Source organism: Eptatretus burgeri, chromosome 6 (assembly GCF_056783735.1).
Source record: "Eptatretus burgeri isolate ZD-2024b chromosome 6, Ebu_testis_v1, whole genome shotgun sequence".
NCBI lineage: Eukaryota > Metazoa > Chordata > Myxini > Myxiniformes > Myxinidae > Eptatretus > Eptatretus burgeri.
Window position 1 is genome coordinate 52,761,805 of NC_140966.1, and position 17,340 is coordinate 52,779,144.

Below are 17,340 nucleotides of genomic sequence, written 5' to 3' on the forward strand. Positions count from 1 at the left end.
AGCCACCACCCTCCTGAATCACGTGGTGTAATTTGACATTGGAAGCTTCTTCCGTTCTCGAGTTATCAATTTTTGGATGTTTGACCTCACTGTGACCTTGACCTACGACCGATTTTGACCAAAATATAATCAGCGCGAGCCACCACCCTCCTGAATCATGTGGTGTAATTTGACATTGGTAGCTTCTTCTGTTCTCGAGTTATCGAGCCTACAAACAAACAAACAAACAAACAAACAAACGGAAGTCATCAATACACTTACGAAATCTTTAGATTTCGTAAGTAACAAGCAGTCATAGACTGGTACTTACGAAGTCGTCAACTTGACCTCTGACCTTGTCTCATAAAAGCTGTCTCTCGAGAAGGTGGCAACGCAAACTAGAAGTTTCTACGATGATTCTGTACCAAACCATCAAAAAATCGAATGTTTTGGATGTTTGACCTCACCGTGACCTTGACCTTTGACCGATTTTGACCAAAATCTAATCAATGCTAGCCACCACCCTCCTGAATCACGTGATGCAATTTGACATTGGTAGCTTCTTCCGTTCTCGAGTTATCATTTTTTGGATGTTTGACCTCACTGTGATCTTGACCTTTGACCGATATTGACCAAAATATAATCAGCACTAGCCATCACACTCCTGAATCACGTGGTGTAATTTGACATTGGTAGCTTCTTCCGTTCTCGAGTTATCTGTACCAAACCATCAAAAATCGGATATTTGACCTCACTGTGACCTTGACCTTTAACTGATTTTAACCAAAATCTAATCAGCACTTGCCATCACCCTTCTGAATCACTTGTTATAATTTGACATTGGTAGCTTCTTCCGTTCTCGAGTTATCGTGCCTACAAACAAACAAACAAACAAACAAACATACAAACATACAAACAAACAAACAAACAAACAAACAAACAAACAAACAGAAACGGAAGTCATCAATATACTTACGAAATCTTTAGATTTCGTAAGTAACAAGCAGTCACAGACTGGTACTTACGAAATCGTCAACTTGACCTCTGACCTTGTCTAATAAAAGCTGTCTCTCGAGAAGGTAGCGATGCAAACCAGAAGTTTCTACGATGATTCTGTACCAAACCATCAAAAATCGAATGTTTTGGATGTTTGACCTCACTGTGACCTTGACCTTTGACCGATTTTGACCAAAATCTAATCAGCACTAGCCATCAGCCTCTTGGATCACGTGGTGTAATTTGACATTGGTAGCTTCTTTCGTTCTCGAGTTATCTGTACCAAACCATCAAAAATCGAATATTTGACCTCACCGTGACCTTGACCTTTGACCGATTTTGACCAAAATCTAATCAGCACTAGCCATCAGCCTCTTGGATCACGTGGTGTAATTTGACATTGATAGCTTCTTCCGTTCTCGAGTTATCTGTACCAAACCATCAAAAATCGAATATTTGACCTCACCGTGACCTTGACCTTTGACCGATTTTGACCAAAATCTAATCAGCACTAGCCATCACCTTCCTGAATCACGTGGTGTAATTTGACATTGGTAGCTTCTTCCCTTCTTGAGTTATCGTGCCTACAAACAAACAAACAAACAAACAGAAACGGAAGTCATCAATATACTTACGAAATCTTTAGATTTGAAGAAGATCTGAAGAAGAAATTTGATCTGAAGAAGAAATCTTTGGATTTCGTAAGTATCAAACAAACACACAAACAGAGGACGGAAGTCATCAATATACTTACGAAATAAGTAACAAACAAACAGAAACGGAAGTCATCAATATACTTACGAAATCTTTAGATTTCATAAGTAACAAACACACAAACAAACACACAAACAAACACACAAACAAACAAACAGAAATGGAAGTGATCAATGTACTTACGAAATCTTTAGATTTCGTAAGTATCAAACAAACACACAAACAGAGGACGGAAGTCATCAATATACTTACGAAATCTTTAGATTTCGTAAGTAACAAACAGACAGAGATGGGTGAAAACAACCTCATTCACCTTCGGTGGTGTAGGTAAAAATTAACCTGGGAGTGCACCACAGCAATGATGGCCGAAATTACTTCGTTAAAAGTTTGCATTGTGAGGTTGAGCGAACACATATGAAAATAATGTGGTACAGAAAATTTGGGGGGAATTGGCCCAGGGGTATGGAATTCAGAGCGGAAAGATGGGAGGGATGGATAGTTATGGCATTGTTGGTGATATAGAGGAAATGGTGTGTGTGTTGAGAAATGGTCAACACATGACCCAACCATCTCAACCTGTTTCTCATCACAACATCCATCACAGGCTCTATTCCCATCATCTTCCGCAATTCATCATTTGTCTTCCTCTCTCTCAACGATACTCCGCACATCCACCGAACCATTCGCATTTCCACCCTTTCCAGCCTTCGTTGCTGCTCGACGTTCATTACCCATGTCTCGCTCCCATAAATCATAGGACTTCTAACACATGTAACATACACCTTTCCCTTCAACTTCAACAACACTCCCCTCTTCGTCAGCACGCCACTCAGTTCCCAAAACTTCTTCCATGCACATCTCACTCTAGCAACCATCGCTGAGTCTGATCCACCTTCTCGGGTGAAGAGGAATGAATTAGAAAAATTTGATTGGGGAACAAGGAAAAGAGAGGGTCAAGAGCTGGTGGAGCTGCTAGTGTATGTTATGTATCAATTCATACAATGGTCAACTTTTCATACAGAATCTGGAAACTTGTGTTTTTTCACTTCCTAAGATCACATAGGACTACAAATCAGCTGTTTCCAATTTTTCCAAACATTGCTAATGACAAAAATCCAAGATGGCGGCCAGCGAGTGGTGAAAATCGATAAAAAAATTTTGATGACAAATTTCGTTTCGTATTTTCAGACACAGTGTATGCAGTGGATCTATAATCGACATCATAATCATAATCCCTAACACGCATCATCTATCTATAATTTCAGCAATCTGTGTGTGTGTGACCGCTGTTTCTCGACAACCTCTGGTCCGATCTAATTGAAACTTGCCAGGTATATTGCTGGGGACCTGAGGATGTGCCTTTTCAAGGTTTGATATTAATCGGACAAGTGCTTCCCAAGTTATGGCCATTTATTTACCAAACCAATGGGAAGACACGTTGTTGCGTGGGCGTGGCCGATGGGGAAGGGAAGCACAGCCACGTTCCCCATTACCGGTTACAACGTACGGGCTTCCGGAGAGTGATGACTTCGTGTATTCTAATAATTTCTCGATTTCTTATGCACATTTATAGATAAACACAATGGCCCAAGTTATGATCGTTTTCATATTAGACGGTGTATAAATTTCGGGAACATCAGAGTGCTGGTATGCTCCGAACCAGGAAGTAAAATTTTTTCTCTCCCTTCTCTTCTCTTTTTGTTTTTCCTTGCCACGACATTGCGAAAAGGTAAAATACGTTGGCGCTAATTGAATAATTGGGTATTAAAAATAAATTGCGAATAATCGACACTGCAAATAATATCGAACTTCCAGGTCACGCACGTACGGGCACGTGAGAGCGAAGAAACGGCCTGTGTGGTTTATTTATTTATTATTATTATTATTTTTATTTTTTTATTTTTTTATTTTTTTTACGGGCACGTACTAGTAATCATAATCCCTAACACTCATCAATATGACCACTCTGATATCTTTGCCTGATCCTGCATATTTAGACAATATACGTGTAGTGTCTTTTACATAAAAATTATCAATTATGTGTTTTCTCTCTATTTGCAGATAAGTCATGGCACAGAGCGAAGAACCCCCGGAGAAAAGGGCACGCACAGAAATAAACTATAAACTATTCATAAAGTGTCAGAGCTCCATAAAAGAGCAATTGAAAGAACCACCACAATCTGAGGAACATTCAACGTACGACAAATTCTTGACAGCGGTTCGTTTGAGAGCGAGTTTTGGGAACAGTGAGTTCATTACACTCAGTGAAAAAAAAAAAAAAAAAAAAAAAAATCGGGGACTTGACGACAGCAGGTGATAAAAGTGACAAGCATGTTGTGTGGCACAGAACACGCTACGCGGCAAGCACCAATAAAGAACATATAAAACGTGATGAAAAGCGATATAAACGAGCCTGTGCAACATCCGATGTTAGTCTTCTTCAACGAACCATAGTGAGACCAACTCATCGCACCATGGAGAACCTGAAGAACTGTCAGTATCAGGAAGGCACACTCGTTCAAAATCCATGAACTACGATAAAAGCAAGTGCTTTTTCTGCCAAGGCAAAGTTCAAGATGTTTTGCACGAATGCCGGTCAGGAAATATTGGAACTCTGAGACATGATATAGTGCAACACTCCAACAACCCATAGTGGAAAGTGAACTATGCTAATGTCATATCTGACAATGATGCACTGTCACAGGACATTGTGTATCACAAGCAGTGTATAACTGAACAGTGGCAACTTCTGAAGCGTGAGCTTGAGTGTGCTGGAGGCAGTCTACCCTCCTCAAATACCCCTACCGGTGGCAATACCGATGATAGTGAAACAACTGTTCACTATATAGCAGCCGAAATCGAGTTATTTGCTGAAATACAGGAGCATATCGAACAAGGTGAAATCATACCCATCGATGAAGCAGAAAAGGACTATGTATCGAAGATGAAACAACACGATATTGAATATTGGTCAAGATTTTCAAATGCCCAAACAGCACGGAGATGGTTGCGACAGAAAATCGAGAATAATGTCAAACTCGTTCAGTTCACACTATTGCCAAATAAGCCTACGCTGATACATTCCAAAGCCAAACAAAACGCAGCAATCGGAGAAGCAGTACACAGCCCTGACCCACATGATAACATGAAGAAGATCTTCGAAGCTTCCATGGTGCTACGTGAATCGACTGAGCAGGTCAAAAAGGACCCATGGGTTTTCAATGGAACGCTAGAAAACTCAGCAGAAGATGTAGTTCCACATGAACTACAGTACATAGCATGATTCTATGGATCTTGAAGGGCATGCACACAGTAAAAACTGAAGCCCGAACACAAGATTTGAATAAGTCAGCATCGGTCATCTCTCAGCAAATACTGCAAGCACATAAATCAAGTCGTCAAATATTGTATGAATATAGCACCGTCAAAAAAACAGCACCGGAGGCTGTGGTGGAACTCGTGAAGTGTTCCTGTGTCGCCAGTAAGTGCAGTGGACGGTGCTCTTGTAAGACACATAATCTAGCCTGTACAGAGCTCTGCAAGTGTGAAGGAGCTGAGGACACATGCAATAATGTCACAATTGATGAGAATTCAAGCGATGATGAGGAAAATGAGGACTTGGATGACTAAATAATTATATATGCCTTAGCATCTTTGTGTTTTGTATTTGCACATCCATTCAAATTGTATGTTCTCAGTACTACAGAATGTCCTTTTTGTGCATATTTGGCTGTCATCTTTTGGGGGGTTCGTAAATAATGCCTAACTGGGTTAAATTTAGCTGAACAGATATTTTTTATTATCTCGGAATGTGCTCTAATGGGTAAAATATGGCGATTTCTCAAATTTTGGATTTTGGTGACTGGTTATGAATAAAATAATTGGAAACAGCTGTTTTGGTGTTCACTGTAAACATAGGAAGTGAAAAATTACAAGTTTCCAGATTCCAGATAAAAAGTTGACCAAATTACACAATGACATACACTATGGTGGCAAGGAATAGGATGGCCATTGCTGGTTCATTCTTTCAGAAGTGGCACAGCCACAAAATTACTTATAGGAGTGGGCAGCGTAGAACGGAACTGGATTTGCTGGTCGGGAGGAAGCGACAGTTGTGGAGGGTGAAGGACTGTAAGGCAGTGGCGGGAGAGTATGTTGCCACCAAGCACAAGCTGACACAAGGTTTGGAGGAAGAGTGGAAAAAGTATGAAGAGGTGCTTAGGAGAACTGCAGAAGTTTTGTTTGGAAGGACATCAGGAAAGGGTACACCATCGAGGGCTAGAAACCAGGTATGATGGATGGAGGAAGTAGCAAAGGCAGTTGATGAAAAGAAGGAGGTTTTATAGAGGATATAGAAGATCAAGGATAGAGAGGAGCAACCAGATGCAGGGTTGGGCTACACCTGTATGGGCGAAAAGAAGAAAGCAGCAAGGAGAGCTGTGGATAAGGGGAGGAATGATATAGAAGAGGAGGTGCACACCAACTTGGAAAAGGATGGTGGGAAGAAGACGATCTATTAATTGGCTTGTTACCAAGATGAGGATAGTGAGAACATGAAGGGAGGAGGGGGGAGGGTGATTCAAGATTGTGCCGGGAGGCTAGTGACAGAAAGGGGGCAGTATTGAAAGTATGGGAAGGATATTTCAAGGAGCTGCTGAACCGGGAAGGAAGCAACGATGAGCTGGAGATACTGTGTCATGTAGAGGGGAAAATTGAATTAGTGGAAATAATGGAGGAGGAGGTGCAGATAGCCTGAAAGATGATGAAGGAAGGGAGAGCACCAGGAATTGATGAGGGGCACAAAGAGATGATCACTGCTGCGGGGGAAGTTGGAGTCAGTTGGACGAATTGGCTGTTGAATGTATGGATGAGAGATGGTTCGATTCTAGAGGACATTACAGGATTAATTGTGCCGATATGGAAGAGGATGTGCGATGTTCAAGATCCGGGGAGGTACAGAGGCATAACGCTCCTATGTCTTGTCATAAAGGTACTGGAGAGGATTCTGGAAAGGACGATAAGGAGAAGTGTGGAGATGGAGATGGGTGAAGAGAAATGGTGGTTTAGAAAGGGTAGGGGGACAACAGATGGGATGTTCACGCTGATAATGTTAGTAGAGAAGAATTTTGAGGTCCAAGGTGAAACGGCATTGTGATTTGTGGACCTGGTAAAGGCCTACAACATTATCCCGGGAGTGATGGTGATGGCAACAATGAGATGGATGGGAGTGATGAAAGTAGAACTTAGGTTGGTGGAAGGGATGTACAAGGGAACGAAGGGAAGAGTTTTCGTTGGTCCTCAGATGTCGGAGTTCAGTGTGCATATCGGTTTGAGGAAGGGAAGCTCTCACAGCCCACTCATGTTTATCATGGTGATGGAGCTTGTAAGCAGGAGGGTAAATGTGAATGGCATTCTGGGGAGGATGTTGTATGCGGATGGTCTGGCTATTGTGGAGGAGAGTAGACGGGAGATGCAGAAAGTAAGCATTTGGGAAACGGGTTGAAGATGAGTATGGAGAAGACCAAGGTGATGTGGATTGGGCAGCAGAGAAAATAAATGAACACCAGGTTAGACAGGGAAACAGGTTTGAGTATCTGGTGGGGGGGGGGACAGTGACCAGTGATGGTCGGTAGGAGGCAGAGTTGCTGAAGAGGTTTCAGGTGGGTGCGAATGCATGGAAGAGGGTGGAGGGAGGAATTGTTCTTGGGAGATGCTGGTCTACCTTTACGGTCTCGAAACGGTAGCACTGTCAGAGAGAGAACTGGGTCAGGAAGATTGTGGGAGTGAAGAGGATGGATGGACTGAGGGAGGAGATTGGTGTGCAGATGAGCTTGAAGGGGATATTGGTAAAAAGCCAGCTGAAGTGGGCTTGACACTTGGTGCGGACGGAGGAATTGAGTGGAAAGGTTGAGAGAACAAGGTAGGAGGAAAAGAGGTAGATCATGGTTGAGATAGGAGGATTGTGTGAGGAGTGATTTCAGTAGGTGGAGATGGTTGGAGAGTGGAGAGAGATGGCTGAGGACAGGGGGAAGTGGAGGAGTATCGTGGTCAAGGCAGGGCAGACTGGTCAATACTGCCACTGGATATCACCTGTTATCAAAGAGAAGAAGAAGAAGAAGAAGAAGAAGAATGACTTTAATTGGGATGATCAGAATAAGAGTGAATAAAGGTTTTAAACTCTCATCTGTACGTTTGCTTGGAAACTTGCAAGCCCAAATTTTAATTTCAGGATTTCATCACAATCATTGTGTTCGGATTTGAAGTCACATCAGCCATCTACATTTGGGACGTTAAGATGGTGTACCACCTTGCTGGTGCAACACACATGCTGAACAAATCCACATTAAAAAATAAAAAAACAATGAAAGTTCATAATTTTCAAACACAAACAAATAACACTCACAGTGCCTGTGGGGCTCTCAAAAATTCCAACTTTCTCTTCTTCCAGCACCCTGTAGAGCACCTGCATGAATTCCCTTTGAATGCCATAGGGTGGAAATGGGAATGGGAACTCTTTTGGAATTCCGTGATTCCCAGAAGAATCACACGTTTCAGGATCGAGTGTGTTGTTCTCTGCTCTCAGAGAATCTTCATTATCGGACCACATTCTGCACAACGCCACACACACACAGACACATCTCTCTATAATTCCAGCAATGTGTGTGTGTGTGACCGGTTTCTCGACAACCACTGGTCCGATGTAATTGAAACTTGCCAGGTATATTGCTGGGGACCTGAGTATGTGCCTTAACAAGGTTTGATATTAATCGGAGAAGTGGTTCCCAAGTTATGGCCATTTATTTACCAAACCAATGACAGGACACGTTGCTGCGTAGGCATGGCCGATGGGGAAGGGGCGCCTTAGTTACCAATGACAGAACACGTTGCTGCGTAGGCGTGGCCAATGGGGAAAGGGCACCATTTAGTTATCAATGACGGGACACGTTGCTGCGTAGGCGTGGCCGATGGGGACGAGATCCTCAGCCGCGCTCCCCATTACGGGTTACAACGTACGGACTTCAGGATAGTGATGACTTACTGTATTCTAATAATTCCTCGATTTCTTATGCGCATTTATAGATAAACACAATGCCCCAATCCAGTTGTCTTTTACGAGAGCGAAGGAACGGCCTGTGTGATTGTTGTTTCTGGCACGTGGTTTGAAAGTTTTTTTTTCTTTTTTTGTCATCTCTTCGAGCATGACCTAATAATATGGGTGTCGATGTCCTTCGATCCGTCCGTCCGTTCGTTCGTTCACAATGAAGTTGAAGCGGGAGATCTGGTCATTAGTGATCCTGATAGAGGTCGATGAGACGTACACGATGGCATGACTTTCAAGGTCACTGAAGGTCAAGGTCAAGGTCACGAGGCCTTTGAAGTTGCGAAAATGATGATTTTCAAATTCTATCTCGTCCGCCATTTCTCAAGCAATCTTGAATTTGATTGTAGCATATGAATCTATAGGACAATATCTAAATTTGGTCGGGCCGGATTTTCGATATTCGCTTTCGTTTTCGTGTCACGTGACTTCAAAGTTGGCAAAAAATGCGAAAATGACGATTTTCAAAATCTATCTCCTCCTACATTTCTCAAGCGATCTTGAATTTGATTGTGGCATATGAATCTCTGGCACAATATCTAGATTTGGTCGGGCCGGATTTTCGATATTCGCTTTCGTTTTCGCGTCATGCGACTTCAAAGTTGGCCAAAAATCCCTCCTGAGCCGAGAACACTACACCCTAGTAACAGGAACTCATGCTAGTTTCTCGCAGAGATGACCGTCACTCCCGTGAACGTAGGTAATTTGGTCACAGGAAATTTGGTCACGGGAAACTTGGTCATGGTAAAACGGTCACAAGGTAATTTGGTCACAGTAATTCGGTCATGGTAATTCGGTCACGGTATTATTATTATTATTCACTGCATTTAAGGCCAGTAAGGCCCAAGAGCGGTAATAAACATTTTCATTTCATGGCCGGCAAATCTTGTTGGCATAATGACGTATTGACCAAGTTTACTGACTACTATAATGGAATCGGAATTTAAAAGCTGAGAGAGACAGAATCGATTTCATTATAGTAGTCAGTAAACTTGGTCAATACGTCATTATGCCAACAAGATTTGCCGGCCATGAAATGAAAATGTGTATTACTGCTCTTGGGCCTGACTGGCCTTAAATGCAGTGAATAATAATAATAATAAAAATAATAATACCATGACCGAATTACCTCGTGACCGAATTACTGTGAGCAAATTACCTTGTGACCGTTTTACCGTGACCAAGTTTCCCGTGACCAAATTACCATGACCTAATTACCTCGTGACCGAATTACTGTGAGCAAATTACCTTGTGACCGTTTTACCGTGACCAAGTTTCCCGTGACCAAATTACCATGACCGAATTACCTCGTGACCGAATTATTGTGAGCAAATTACCTTGTGACCGTTTTACCGTGACAAAGTTTTTCGTGACCAAATTACCATGACCGAATTACCTCGTGACCGAATTACTGTGAGCAAATTACCTTGTGACCGTTTTACCGTGACCAAGTTTTTCGTGACCAAATTACCATGACCGAATTACCTCGTGACCGAATTACTGTGAGCAAATTACCTTGTGACCGTTTTACCGTGACCAAGTTTTTCGTGACCAAATTACCATGACGAATTACCTCGTGACCGAATTACTGTGAGCAAATTACCTTGTGACCGTTTTACCGTGACCAAGTTTTTCGTGACCAAATTACCATGACCGAATTACCTCGTGACCGAATTATTGTGAGCAAATTACCTTGTGACCGTTTTACCGTGACCAAGTTTTTTGTGACCAAATTACCATGACCGAATTACTTCGTGACCGAATTACTGTGAGCAAATTACCTTGTGACCGTTTTACCGTGACCAAGTTTTTCGTGACCAAATTACCATGACCGAATTACTTCGTGACCGAATTACTGCGAGCAAATTACCTTGTGACCGTTTTACCGTGACCAAGTTTTTCGTGACCAAATTACCATGACCGAATTACTTCGTGACCGAATTACTGCGAGCAAATTACCTTGTGACCGTTTTACCGTGACCAAGTTTTTCGTGACCAAATTACCGCGCCCCACTCCCGCACGGGTGTATTTTTTGAATTTTTTTTGCGCGTACGGCCACGCGAGAGCGAAGGAACAGCCTGTGTGGTTGTTTTTGGTACGCGGTTTGAAAGTTTTTATTTTGTTTGTTTTTGTTTACACGTACGGCCACACACTAGTACATTTAAAGTATCCATTAAAAAAACATTCACAATTACCTCAGTCCGACACTGACAGGATAAGTCCCATCAGGGTTCGATGAACAGCCTGAGACGCCAAAAAAACAAATAAATAAGAGAAGCAGTGGTCGATTTTTCACGAACCGCGGCCTATCATAATCAGCATTGATCGATTTTATCAAATAAATATATATATATATATATATATATATATATATATATATATGTATATATAATTTATCTTCAGCAAGGAAAACAGCAAACCTTGAACGACCCTCAGGGAAGGTATCCACACTCGCATGGTCAATCAACAATCGACGAAAACATCGACGATTGCATGTAATACCTGCTTAAAAATTATAACAAGTGCTCCCAAGCGAAAAGCTGTTGCAGGTCTGAACGCAAAAAAAAAAAAAAAAAAAAATTCCTGACGAGATTATAAAACAACAACAACCTTCGGCGGAACGGACGACTCGAGTTTCCCGCGCTTTCTGGTAACAGCAGCCCACCGTGCACAAACGAGCGACAACGAGACCAATGATATACGTGCACAAGTTATCCGAAAAAACTACCCATAAAAATATTAACACGAAAGTCATTTTTCGAGAACAACCTTCTTTTGGTAATATTTTAAAGCAATGTTGCCATGGAAACCTCAGACCAGAGGGTGTGATCCATTTTCCAATCAGCTTGGAGAGCGCTCGCCAAGTGGCTTAAGCACTCCAACGAAATGTTTGATAAGGAAAGCCTTACTTGGCAAGCAATAGGCAAGCTGCTTGCGAACTGAACGGACCGCTGGAAAAATACGAACAATTCCAGGATGTTTTTTTATCACCCCCGGAATAACATCTAAAATGTAATATAACGGAATGTTAAAGGGAAATTTTACTTATCCTTTGAATTAATTAAGTTTTACCAAGAGAGGGAAATGATACCTCAGCATCGCTTCACTCTTCCTCCTCCCGATCACACATGCTCCGCCCCCTTCGCGAGACTGCGCTCCACTGCTCCTCCTCCCGATCACACATGCTCCGCCCCCTTCGCAGAGACTGCGCTCCACTGCTCCTCCTCCCGATCACACATGCTCCGCCCCCTTCGCAGAGACTGCGCTCCACTGCTCCTCCTCCCGATCACACATGCTCCGCCCCCTTCGCAGAAACTGCGCTCCACAACTCGGATGACGCGGCGTACTGCCGTCAGCAGTTTTCTGCCAGCGCGATGACGCACACACACGTGTTGGTTGTTATCTCCTATATATTATTATTTTTTAAAACTAGGATCCTTATGAAGCCCGGATAGCTCAGTCGGTAGAGCATCAGACTTTTAATCTGAGGGTCCAGGGTTCGAGTCCCTGTTCGGGTGCTAACTGTTTTAATAAACATGTCACAAAAATCGGATCGACAAGATGGAAACAGAAACAAATTCTCAAGAAGGAAAAACGAAATTTCACAAAGCTCTTTTTGAGGAGGATTTAAGGGGTGAGAAAAGATGATGATCTGTGATGGTGGGGAAGGGATGAGATTTAAGTTAATGTGGAAGTTTTTTTCCGGACAAGCGATGAAAAATGAGGAACAATGGACGAAAAATTTATTACCTCAACAACGGAAGGTGAAAGGAGGTTGTGTTGCACCATCGTTTGCCTGTTTTTTTTTTTACTTTGAGCACGATATCTCAAAAAGTAATGGAAGGATTGGGAAGAAAATTGGGGAGCAGGTTGGATGTGTGACAAGGACAAATTCATTAGGTGTTGATGAAGATCCAGATCCGGATCCTGGAATTTTTTAGTGATTCTTAACCATTGAGAGATCAGGCCACGCATAAACGAAATGTGGCATGATATGTAAAATATTGTGGATGAGTAATGACAAAACTTGGTGGGTGAGTTGGGTAAGTGATAAGAACTGGCTGAATAGATTTTGGTGAAGGTGCTGATGTGGATCTGGCCTATCAGTGGAATACAAAATGTAAACTATTCAGCCTGGTGAAGGAATGTGCCCTACTGGGTTGCGTCCCATTTACCTTCACCACCGAAGGTGGAGGAAGGTTATGTTTTCACCCCCTGTCAAAACGTTTGTTGAAAATTGGTTGAAACATTTCAACATCGGTTTAAAAACGATGATTTTTGACCTTGACCTTTTGACCTATCGACCTCAAAAGTAATAGGCTTCCAAATTGTCACAACCTCGAGCATGGGGTGAATTTTTTTGAAGATCGGAGTAAAATTGTGACGTGAAGATGATTGACATCCAAACAAACAAACAGGATCGAAACATCCAAAACAAACAAACAAAGCGAAATCCCTGAAACAAATTTGATTTTTAAAATAATTGGAGGTTTAATTCAGTTGAAGAGGATTTGCAGATCAATTCACATGATGTGCAAATGCTCTTAAATTTTTAAGCAAATCAGATGAAAATTGAGCATTTAAGAAATCTCATCGAAGTTGTTAACTTTGGCCGATGATGACATCTTGGCCTTTGGTGACCTCAAACACAATTGGTGGTTGAATTCAGTGACACACACACACACACACACACACACACACACACACACACACACACACACACACACACACACACACACACACACACACATACACATTATCTGGTATGTATAAATGTACACATTTTATTTTGGTTATCATTTTCACATTGCACTTACAGGGCATTTGAGTCATCACACCGCAAGCTCAGTTTGAGGAGGATTTAAGGGGTGAGAAAAGATCATGTTCTTGGATGGGGGATGATCTGACATGGTGGGGAAGGGATGAGATTTAAAATAATGTGGAAGTTTTTTTTTTTCCGGACATGCGATGAAAATGAGGAACAATGGACGAAAAATGTATTACCTCGACAACGGAAGGTGAAAGGAGGTTGTGTTGTACCACCGTTTGTCTGTTTGTTTTACTTTGAGCACAATATATCAAAAAGTAATGGAAGCATTCGGAAGAAAATTCGATGGTCAGGACAGTTCATTCTGAAGGTCAAACATGGCTGTGTTCTTGGATCATTTACCTCAGGCACCCACGTTTTCCCATTGACGTTCAACACCCATTTTCTTTCATCGACGTTTGACACCCACCTTTTTCCATCGAAGATTGACACCCCGTTCAGCAGCTCTATGGACGTTAACTGGCTCTTCCTCGTATCGGGCTGAACAAAGAGGTGATAATTCCCCGTTGACGTTTTGTGAGGACTTCATGTTTTTGCTCAGTTGTTCCGGCAAATGGCTGCTTTCTGCCATTCGTCCAGCGCCTCGACCATGGCGTCGTCAGCCAGGCCTGTGTTAATTAGGAGTTGCATCTCATTTGATGGTCAGGAGAGAATGACTGCAAAAATGGACGGTTGGAGGTCGCGTGCAGCGATTCGCCAATAGGCAAGCTGGATTTGGCTGAAGTCGTGCTTGAGGCTCTGCACACACTGGTCGCCTGTAAAAGGACGGCAGGACTGCCTTGCTGGAAGTTGGTGGGAGATCCTGCTGATGGTTGGTGACAGCTCCATATAGTTGGGGACAGCAGCAACGGCAGTTGGTGACAGTTGAAATGTTCATGCTGATTCTGCTCGGTACCTGGTTCTTGGCGTACCTGGTTCTTGGCATACCTGGTTCTTGGCATTCCTAGTTCCTGTGGGTGACGACACGACGTCGATTGATGTTCGAGCCTAATTGCGGGTGGGTGCACGGCGAGGCAGGGTGCTGGCAGTGGAAATGAGCCAAGCTCTGAAGAGCTCATTTGGAGAGGTATACCAAGGCACGCTCACACATTTTGGGTTATTTTAATCGACGCACGACGACTTCTGCCTTGGTCAGCCGAGACCGGATTTCTTTTCCCCCCTGAATGATCTGTTGGGTATCCTTGTCTCGTGTTTAATTGTTAAGTAAGGCATAGTGATAAGCATCTGCTCATTGTCCATTTTTCTATAAATGCTTGTTGAATTCTGTATTTGTTTGAGATTATTTTGTTGATTGAACATTTGATTTGAATTCATCCATTTAATAGACCAGAAAATACATTCCTTCAGTTTTTAAAAAAATTTTCATAATAAATTCCTTATTGATGTTTCAACCTGTCCGTGTTTGTCATTTCTTTCCATTGATCCAGCATTGTCCAAACCAAGATAGACTGGGAGATTATAATTCCCAAACGAATTAACCTGTCATAGTCGATGTGCACCAGTGGTAAATGCTCAGCCGCATTACTTAAGATCTAATCAAGATAAGATTGGTGCATCGCTGAGGGCGCGTTCCCCGGTCAGGAGGCCACGTGACCTCTAGTTAAACGGTAAATTTGACGGTGGACACTGGAACTCGTGGATAACTGATTGGTGTTCATGGTTGTTAAGGCCGAAGTCACATTTGGCACGACGGCCGGAGGGTCTACAAAATCTACGGCCACTAGCAATTATAGGGTGACCGCAGTATTTCCACGGTCAAACAATGTAGCAGTCACATATGTTTTTATTTTTTGGGGAGCCGCACGGCGTATTTAGAAATTGTGGAGACCGAAAACGTGGGGGTGCTGTACGATCTTGATTTGATGTCGCACGGTGACCTTAGGGCGTCCCTGCGGCGGCCATAGAATTTTCAAGGCAGACGCAAGGTAGCCTCAAGGTGCCCGCAAGGCAACCGCAGGGGGGCCCTAAGGCGAACGTGCGGCCAGACGGACGGTAACGAGTGGGTATATATACCAGTTCTTTTTTATCGAAATAAAAATATTGAAACAGTTCGGAATACACCAGTATTTATAACTGAATATACTATAACTATAATATATAACTGAATATACCAGTTTGGAGTATAGGCAAACACCTATACTCCGATCTCTAGCAGTAGCGCACAGTGGACGCACGGTCAACGCAGACTGCCACGGAGGCCGTACGTAGGACGCACGGCGGGTGTAGGGGAACCGTGCGTCGACCCTGCGTTGACCGCAGGTAGTCACACAAACCGCAAGGCCACCGTACGTAGAACACAGGGACGCCTTAGGACTACCCTACGGCGACCGTGGAAATAGTGCAGCTGCCGTAATTTTTTGGGGGTTGGCAAAATTCATTTTTCATTGATAAGAGCCTACGGCAGCCGCACGAATAACGCAAGCCCACCGTACGCCCGACGTACGGTCAACGTGGAACAGATCTACGTCACAGCTTGGCTTGTCGAATTGCTACGGCCAACGTAGAAATGAAAAAAGTTATAACTCCGTGCTATAATTCCACGGCGACCCCTACGGCCTGTAAAAGATAGCCATACGGTGTAGGGCCACCCTGAGGCCACCTCAGAAACTCTGCGGCCGCCGCACATTTCTGTAAATTCAGGGAGCTACGGTCGCCATATCCTAGCCGTAGCGCAAATGTGACTTAGGCTTAAACAACCCACCGCACGACGACGTTAACTGTGAGCGGTGGCCCCAGGTCCGGTTCTTCCGAGGAGAAACGAGAATTAACCCCCTCAAAATATACTCAGTACCCGTGGCCATAACAATCCGCTTGTTGACCGGTGTTACCTCAATTATCATTGGAGTCAGCTTGTTGGACACAGCTGCAGCAACTCCTGGGCATGGTAACCATCAGAGTGACCAGACCAATAGTAGGTGTAACCATCCGCCATGATCTCTCCGCAATCCGGTCTCCGAACCTCAGAGAGAGCTGCAATCCCGATGTCCAAACGCTTGAGCTCAGATGATAACAGAGACAGGTGATCATCCTCCCTTAGGGACAGGACATTCCAGGCACCCACCCGAAGGGACCGCCTCAGGTTAACTCAAGGAGACCGCCGTCTGGTGGACGACACCTGGTTTGTTCATGACATTCGAAAAATCAGGGTCTTGGAGGTTGTAATGGGTGGGGGGGGAGAGGGGGGTTGGGGGGTTGCCCCCCAAAATAGGTATTTGCTTTCTTCTCAGAAACTACACACACAATTTTGATAAAACTTTGGGATAACCTTCATCACTCGTGATGTACCAAGGTTTGTTCACGGCATTAAAAAAAAACAAATCCATCGGCATTTCCTTACTTCTCCGTTACATATTTTGGGGGTCATCCATACATACCAGCGGTTACCTGGTTATCTCATACAGCCACAACCAGGTGAGCGCCCAGGGTTATTGCCCCTATGTCGTTGCGTCAAAATGATGCTTTGCTGGTTCGAACTAAAATTCGGCGGGAACTAGAATTGAGCTCTTCGCAAGGCCGTGAGTCCGTCGGTCAACGTCACACCGTCCTTACCCTTGGTCCCTAGGTGACGTCACTCTCTGAAGATCTCACAGAGAAATAAAAGAAATCGACTTTTCTCCTTCCGCAGCGAAAGGAGTGGGAAAAGAACATAGAAAGGAAAAGGATGAATTTGTGGGTGAAATTAGAAACGGTAAAAGTAAAACGGTCATCGGACGACTATTTGAG

The 17,340-nt window shown here is 43.4% G+C and overlaps 1 protein-coding gene and 1 non-coding gene across 8 annotated transcripts in view; one reads left to right on the top strand and one right to left on the bottom strand.

Annotated features, from left to right (window-relative positions):
- The window catches only part of DDX11 (DEAD/H-box helicase 11), a 127,488-nt gene extending 115,501 nt beyond the window's left edge, over nt 1-11,987 (bottom strand). For 3 of the 7 annotated variants that reach the window (XR_015059198.1, XM_085885042.1, XM_085885037.1), the window contains exons 1-2: nt 11,881-11,987; nt 8,093-8,297 (exon numbers count right to left, since the gene is read on the bottom strand). Coding sequence is in view for 6 of the 7 variants with exons in the window: in XM_085885042.1 (XP_085741168.1) it covers nt 8,093-8,297; nt 11,881-11,888 (213 nt within the window). In the remaining variant the exon portion in view is untranslated. Of the gene's footprint in view, nt 1-8,092; nt 8,298-10,984; nt 11,099-11,209; nt 11,416-11,861 lie in introns of those variants that run through there. The other 4 variants (XM_085885041.1, XM_085885039.1, XM_085885038.1 and 1 more) reach the window with 4 other exon arrangements.
- Nucleotides 11,988-12,234: 247 nt separating this feature from the next.
- Nucleotides 12,235-12,307, top strand: TRNAK-UUU (transfer RNA lysine (anticodon UUU)). The gene has a single exon. It is a non-coding gene; the product is annotated as a tRNA-Lys (tRNA).
- The last annotated feature ends 5,033 nt before the right edge of the window (nt 12,308-17,340 follow it).